Below are 8,631 nucleotides of genomic sequence, written 5' to 3' on the forward strand. Positions count from 1 at the left end.
AATTAAATTAAAAAGATAAATTGCATTTCTTCACCATTCTCTTCCATATCCTGCCGCACAAATTCTCCATGCCTCGTGACAAATGTGATTCTTTTGTACTCAGGACAGGATAGATTTCTGTACTTGTGATTGTAGTGTAGTTCCTGAGTATTGTATATGATGTTTTGAGATATGAATCGACTTGTTATTGATGTTTTTAAATTTATAGACTTTTGTTTAGACAGTGATTAATTGGAGAATTGTAGATGACTCTGGTAAATGGCTGGGTTAATTGATATTCTTTCCAAGTTAGATCTTGGGGCGTGACAACAGGTGAGCCTAGTGGGTGTTTTCTCAGCATGTCAGTGAAATTTAAATATCTAAGTGCATCTTTCTTAATGCGACCGAAACCATTACGAGTCTTCAAGCAGATACACAAATACCCATGCACATCTTTTTTGGCATGGTGGGATAGAAAACCCCCAGCCGTGACACCAATCATACGTGTCTTTCTTAGCATGATAAGAAGGCCTAGCGCTCCTGATGTTGCACCCTACACGAGAAAGACAGCGAGACGTTGCCAAAATTTACATTAGCTAGGGACTCGATCAAGATAAAATAAAAAAGAATTTTTGAAGATAAATTAAAATGCGTCTGAGCTAAATTTAAAATTGCAAAAATAATAAAATGAGAATAAATTTGTAAAAGTGAGAACAAAATTAAATTTATAGGAGACTTGTAATGAAATTGAAAAGCTCGCTTGTAAGAACTAAAGTTTCTCAAAATCAATTTGGCTTCATGCCGGGTAGGTATACTATGGTAGCTATATATTTATTGAGATGTTTGATGGAGAAGTATAGAGAGAATAAGGAGGATCTACATATGATATTTATTGATTTAGAGAAAGCTTATTATAAAGTTCCAAGAGAAGTGCTATGGAGAGTTCTAGAAAAGAAATGGATTAATAATGTTTATATTCAACTCATTAAGTATATGTATGCAGGAGTTGTTAGTTTTGTTCAAACACAAGGTAGTTTGACCAAGTATTTTCCTATTTCAGTTGAATTACATCAATGATCAACTTTAAGCCCATATCTTTTTGCTTTAGTCATGGATGTTCTTACTAGACATTTGCAAGATGATGTACCATGGTTTATGCTTTTTACTAATGATATTCTTCTTGTTGATAAGTGCTATGGAGAGAAAGCTATGGAGAGTTCTAGAGAAAGCTTATTATAAAGTTCCAAGTGAAGTGCTATGGAGAATTCTAGAAAAGAAATGGGTTAATAATGTTTATATTCAACTCATTAAGTATATGTATGCATGAGTTGTTAGTTGTGTTCAAACACAAGGTAGTTTGATCAAGTATTTTCTTATTTCAGTTGAATTACATCAATGATCAAATTTAAGTCCATATCTTTTTGCTTTAGTCATGGATGTTCTTACTAGACATTTGCAAGAGGATGTACCATGGTTTATGCTTTTTACTAATGATATCCTTCTTGTGATAAGACTAGAGAGGGAGTTGAAGGTGAACTTGAATTATGGAGGTCAACCTTAGAGTCTAAAGGTTTTCGTTTGAGTATATCTAAAACCAAATATATGGACTATAATTTTAGTAATAGATTATTAGATCTAGTGGGGGGATTGTGACTTTTGGAGATTAAGTCGTTAATAAGTACACATTTTAGATATCTCAAGTCTATTGTCTAAAGTGATGGTGAAATAGATGGGGGATATTATTAGTAGAATTCAAGTTGGATGATTGAAGTGAAGGAATGCATTGGAACTGTTGTGTGATAGAAAAGTAAACCTCAAACTTAAGGGAAAATTCTATAAGATTGTGGTGAGACCAACAATGTTTTATGACATAGAATGTTGGCCATTAAAAGAGAAGCATAAAATTAAGTTAAGTGTTGTAGAGATGAGGATGCTCAAGTTGATGAGTGGCTTTACTCTTAGAGATAGAATGCAAAACGAGCATATACGTGAAAAGGTTGGAGCAACTCCAATGGCAGATAAGATTAGAGAGTGTCGCCTTAGATGGTTTGGCTATACAAAACATAAGCCTTCTGATGTGGGTTAGGAGAGTAGATGTATTAGATTTGGCCTATATATTAAGAAAGGTAGAGGAAGACCTAAAAAAAAATTGTTAGAAAATATTAGAAATGACATGTTTTGTTAGATTTAAATGAGAATTTGACTCATAGTAGGACACAATGGAGAAAAAATGATTTATGTAATCCAACCCCACGTAGTGGGATAAAGGCTTGATATTGTTGTAAGCATGTAACCTCATACTACTATTAAAAACACTTGCAACCCATAGGGACTGACTCGGTGAATTGAACTTGGAATTAAAATGAATCCAAGTTAGCTCCTATTTATAGATGGAAGAATGATTCCCCATAGTGCCCGCCTCAGCTAAAATCCACCAATATAAAGATAACGAAAGGAAAAATGAAAAAATAGGCAAAAGAGAAGTCATTGTGGAAGGTGATAAGATTTTAGTTCATTTTCTACGCCATCTGATCGGCAAGACCTATATGCAAGCAAATAAAAAGTGGAGGGCGCTCTTTTAAAATTTCAAAATAAAATTATGTGCGCATTTTAATGATAATACTCACAACTAAATCTACAAAACATGCACAAGTAGATAGAATGCGAGCAACCATCAAACACTTTGTGCCACACGTTACATGGATTTGGTGTTTAAAAAATTTGATGATTTACTTCAACACAAAAATGTCTTAACTAAAGTAAAGAATATAAGTAAATTCACCTACAATCATTCATGGGTTTTGGCTTTGATGAAAAAATTTTCTTAAAAAGAACTCCTATGCCTTGCCATAACTAGAATTGTTATAACATATTTGACTCAATAATCATGCTAGAAGCTAGAAAAACAATTTAAAACTAAACTCACTTCCACACAATGGTTTAAATATGCTTGAATAAACAAAGCTGAGGTAAAAAAAGTTAGAAAGATTATTCTGAATAAAAACAATAAGGCCATTGATTCCAAGTTCTAAGGATGTGGATGCAAAGAAAAAGTTAATCATGAGCTTCATTTACAAAGCAATAGATGATACTAAGGAGTTGATAGTCCATAATGTAGAAGAAGATGAGTCTAGCTATAAGTGGGTCTGAGATATCATTTGATGAATCAACTCAACAAATCCTAAGATCACATCAGGATTATAGTATAGCATGCATAAGTTGATTGCTAATCAAATTGAGAGGGTGAATACCGATATGCAACTTGTACAATTTATGAATAAAGAAGATTTCTTTGGACTACAACAAGCCAAAGATATAGCTACAAAATATTCTATAGATAATTTTTAATATTTATTGATTAAAATAAGAAAAGACTACCACTTTAAACTACACTTTTTTTTCTTGAATGGTGGATCTAGCTTGATAATAGCACCCGAAAGCTACAGAAATTTTTTATTAAGATATTGAAACTTACATGTTCATCATTTGGTGCAAGCAAAACTGAAGCACATATAATCAAGTTTACACAAAAAAGGAGAAATCATCTGACTATCTCAAGAATGAGCTCCTTGATGTACATCAAGAGATTGAAGAATGGAAAATTGAAGAACAAAGGGTTTGAACAATGATGCGGATTCCTTACTTCAGGATGATGCGCCATCAGACGATGAATTACTTGAGAATGATGATAATGAAGTCACATTATCTGATTTATAACAAAAATATATAATTTTTTATTTCTTTGATGGGGACAGAAACATGATAAATATGTTTAACAAACGCCTGTTAGAAATAAAAATAAATGGTATCTATAAAAATTTAGCTATTTGAAGTTATTTTGAACTTTAATTGGTATTCTTAATTCCTTATTGATTATTATTCTTAATTCCTCATTGATTATTACCGATTAGAGAAAAGTAAAGATTGACATTGAAGAATAGAAGAAGAATGGGAGAACTTGGATACAACTGAAGATGGGTAGAGGAAAAAGCTATTCATTATGATGATGACTCTAATTAAGACCCCCTAAGTGATGAAAGTATGTGAAGTATGAGTGTAAGAGAGCCAAGTCGGCTCAAAGTCAACTCATTAATGAGCTCATGAGTTGAGCTTATCAAGCCACGAGTTTAAATTTGGACTTAAATTTGATCTCATATATTATACGAGCTAGGCTCAGCTCAGCTTATTGACATATCAATCTAGCTCGATTAATATCAATTGATACAACGACATTTAAATTAGCATAATTAATTGTTTATAGGCCATATCCAAAATAAGAAATCAAACTCAAAAATGAGTCAGGCTCGGGATTTCTTATCAAGCTCAAGCATTCAAGTCGAGCTTGAGCCTCATATTTTTCACTCTAGCCTAGTTCAAGTTCAGCAAATGAGCTCGAGTTCAAGCTAAATATAAATTAAACGAGCTTGAATCGATTAAACAATAACTCAACTTGACTTAACCGCTTACACACTTATTAGAGAACACTAAGAACTTTCGATTAGTTATTTATTGTATTATTAATTGGATGTTGGATAATAGGAGTGGCATATATAAACTTATTGCACTAAACTTATTTAATATCTTATTTTGATTTGATATATTATATTATTTTGAATTGATATCTTATATTACTTTAATTTGATATATTATGTTACTTTGATGTTTGTATTGCAATTCTACTTTGTGCAATTTGTTTAATGATATATGCACAATTTATTACTTCTTTGTTATAAGGTCAATATGTTGGTTTTTAATAATATTAATAAGTTAGCAAGCTAATATATGTGTGTGTGTGTGTATAGAATGATATCCCATAGGCCGAGAGGGGAGGCTACTGTAGCGATGGAATCAACCTTGGCGTTAATGTCCAAGAAATATTTTTCCCCATTCAGCGATCCTTCATTGTAAGGTGATGGAGCTCATCTTACAAACATTTTATGTGAGATCAGTTTGTGTATTGCAGCCATCTTTTAATTGCCATTCAAGTTTTGTGATGAATCAAGGGTGGAAACATAAAGAAAGAGAGACTGTGCGGTAGAGAGCTACAACAAGGTTTTGATCAATGAGCATCAATGTGTTGTAATGATTGTAGAGCCTGGTGATGCCATCGTCATTTATTTATTTATTTATTTTGCGGTGTTGGAGTGAAGGCATCAAAGTATCCATCGAAGCCACTGTCCTTGAAAATTTTTATGATCTATTACCTCAAACTGGGATTATTTCAGTTGTGAGTTATAGATTTATGACACTTTGAAAATTGAATACTAGAAAATTTAATTGAAGAGAAATGACGATGTTTCCAAACATGATAGGTGCATTACATTATCTATTTGAAGTGTTCATTGTTGAAGATGCTTAGGGATCCATGGAAGAGAGTGTGGGATGTTAATGAGGCTAGGTGGATTGTTAAGAGGGAGCAGTGAGGCTAATTGGAATGCAAAATGTGAAGTTTAGGAAAGTAAGAAAGTGCTGTTGGGCTAGAGGCTCTCATGCTATGATGAAGCACAAATAGGACAGTAAACAGTGAAGAGAAGTAGAGGGAAGAAGACAGTATGCAAAAACTACATTTCATTCCATTGTACCAATGGATCAAAATAGTGAGTGGTTTATAGAGCGAGCCATATGAGTGTTGTTACCTGGAACAGAGCTATTAACATTTGTGTGGCTCAGATTGAGTTGATGGTTGACATCAAATGAATGAAATAACAGCAGGAGATAGTGACAGTGTGGCCAGGCTCGGGTATGATATTATGATTGCTGCCTATCACACTTAACCATCATCACCATCTTTAAGAAATGAAACCTAGTATGAACCTATAAATCTTTAGAAAATATAAGAACAATTGAAAAATGCAACAAAAGAAGAGTCCAAGAAGAAAACAATAGTAGTTCAAAGGATCCTTAGCCCAATGGTTAGACAAGAAGGTTGTTCTTATAAGATCATAAATTTGAGCCACATGCTTGCAATTTAGCTCTCATCATTCCAAACATTTAAAAAAAAACAGTAGTATTAGAATAAGATTGCATAGATTATAAAAATGGCATATTTAAGGCCCTTAAAACAATATTTATTCTCCCCACAGACTACCTGGCATACTAAATAAAAAAGCATCTACAAGAGAAAATAGACTATACAGTATTCTACCTAATAATTCTAACTAACGCATGACGCAAGTGGAAGAACATGGATCTGCAACAAAGTGCAAAGTACCCACAGTAAAGCTAACCTAACACTTCAGGAAAAATATAATTATTGATAGACCTGCAACAGCAGCATCTTGAAATCAAAATTGGAAACAGACAGACCTGGTAGCGCTCCGCTCTCTCGGCCAAGATAGATCCAAGCCAACCACCGGCAAAGATTTTCGCCACTCCAAGCCACAAGCAAACGCCGCAGAAAACCAAGAACACGACATTCCCAAGTCGTCTCCTATCCCTGAAAGTTAGCCCGGGCACGGGCTTCGCGAACACCGCCTTACCTAGAAGAGGCGCCGCTAACCTGAACCGTATGTTCTGCCCTTGATGCCACCTATCCGACGTCGAATCAAAGGGCGAGGGCGACGAGGGTAAATCTGCAGCATCGCTCATTGGGCTGCCTCCCATGCTATCACTGGACGAGCGGGGTGAGTGGATCTGGAGCTCGACCTCAGCGCTATTTCCGACGCTGCGCTTGAAAGAGTTGGCGCGACGTGTCATGGAGCCAGCATACCTAGGGCTGTGGACGCGCTGGTGGTGCGAGATGCCATCGCCGGAGTTGCCGCCAGTGCCCGCACCTTGGTGGTTGGCATGAAGCTGCTGGAAGCCCATGAGGGAGAGTTTGCGATATCTATGATTCAGGTATGGTTTTATCGTCTAATGTGGGAAAAATCCTTTCTTTTTGGGAGAAAAGGATTTTACATCGCCATCAATGGAGGATTTTGACGACGGGAAGATTCAAGGAATGTAGGCAGAAATGGCCGGAAAAGCCCGTAATTTTGGAACTGCCATTGAGGGACGATTTTTAGCTGCATATAACATTTTACTCTCGTCTTGTGGTAAATCACAAAATGCTCAGAGGTAATGATGTTTAGCTAATGGACTTTTTTTTTTTTTTTTTTTTGGACATTTAGGTCATTTAAGGCAAATTCACACACACAATACATACATAAAGTCTCGAACCCAATACCTCTTAGTTGGAAGCCTAAGTTCTCAACCAACAGACTAAGGTGAGCTGTGTCTAACGGACTAACTCATTCGTAGAAAAAAAATTATTAGGAAATTTGATGTTATATGTTTTATCATACTCAGAAATTAGCCAAATATTTTAATTTTTTTTAATGTACTTAAACATTTATTTTGAATCAAAATATTTTTTTAAAGAAATTAAACTTAGAGAACTCTCAACCAATTCTCCTCTACAATTACTATTTCTTTTATAGCCCTTTTTTCTCATATCTGACGGTCATTGTTCATGTGTTATCGATCAACAATAACATTTTTCGTCTCTTATCTTGAGTTAGTTGTTCAAATTTGTTGATGTTATATGTTTAGTTATTTATATTTGACTAATTCATTTTCACTGTAAATCTTGTTCTAACAAAGTTGGATTAAGACTCAAATATAACTGTGGCTTCGTTTGGTGCGGCTTTCTTGTTGCTTCTTAAAGCAGCTTTTCAGTACAAAAATTAAAATTTGGTACTAAAAAGCTGTTTTAAGAAGCAATAAGAAAGTCGTTCCAAACGAAGCTTGTATCAATATTCGACTAAGATTTAATCATTGGAGTAAGATTCTAACAATGTTTGGGTAAGATTTGAGCAATATGTAAATAAATTGTGAATACCATTTTGGCATTATTCGATCATTGTTGAAAATGATTCGAATATAATTAGAATTCCATTCTTTTACCCTTCGTATTTATTTTGAATTGACTTATTTGAGCTGTGATGGTATCTATTATGATGTCTGTTCTAATCATAGATATGAATACGAGTCACATATAGAGTAAATGTATGAAGAATGCGCTACTAAAGATTAATAGAAAGGTGGGCCCTCTTATCCCAAATTTGTCATGCCAAGCAAACCAGCTCATTATGTCTTTCTTTATGAGAATGATTTTAGTCATGATGTTTTAAAGAGCTTGCACATTCACTTCTCTATGTGTAAGTTGTATTAATTTTTAGTGAATACCATCCTTTAAGAAATGGGATTTCAATGTGAATCTAAATTTGGCTTTTTAACAATAATATTATTTTTTTTTTTTGCATCTTGTGGAGGTTTTATCTAACTGAATATAATTCCTTATTAAAATAAGATTTGAACATGAAACCAACCTTTTTGAAATATGACTTGAATTTTTTTCAAACAAATATCAATCATAATGGATTTTAAATAAGTGCTTTTCATTCAAAAGCACAAGCACTTTAGGCCTAAGTAAATTTTCATGCATTTTTAAGCAAGAAAAATAAATAATGAGTATATTTGTCTAATTTTGAGTTACATGAGGTTAGGGGTGCAAACGATTCGAGTCGAGCTCGAGTCAAGGGTTGTTCGAGCCGAGCTCTTCTGTCAAATGTCGAGCTCGAGCATGAACTCGAACTCGAGTCGAGCTCAAAAGTCGAGCTCGAGCTCGACTCGACAGATAAAAAAAAAAGCTCGTCGAGCTCTCGAGCGGCG

At 34.4% G+C, this 8,631-nt stretch overlaps 1 protein-coding gene across 2 annotated transcripts in view; it reads right to left on the reverse strand.

Annotated features, from left to right (window-relative positions):
- The window catches only part of LOC110102269 (O-fucosyltransferase 35), a 14,245-nt gene extending 7,285 nt beyond the window's left edge, over window positions 1–6,960 (reverse strand). Inside the window, exon 1 of one of the 2 annotated variants that reach the window (XM_020830534.2) lies at window positions 6,286–6,960. In XM_020830534.2, coding sequence (XP_020686193.1) covers window positions 6,286–6,786 — 501 coding nt within the window. In that variant the 5' untranslated portion in view covers window positions 6,787–6,960. The remainder of the gene's footprint in view (window positions 1–6,285) is intronic. The other variant, XM_020830535.2, reaches the window with a different exon arrangement.
- Between the last annotated feature and the right edge of the window lie 1,671 nt (window positions 6,961–8,631).

Source organism: Dendrobium catenatum, unplaced genomic scaffold, assembly GCF_001605985.2.
Source record: "Dendrobium catenatum unplaced genomic scaffold, ASM160598v2 fragScaff_scaffold_1679, whole genome shotgun sequence".
Classification (NCBI taxonomy): Eukaryota; Viridiplantae; Streptophyta; class Magnoliopsida; order Asparagales; family Orchidaceae; genus Dendrobium; species Dendrobium catenatum.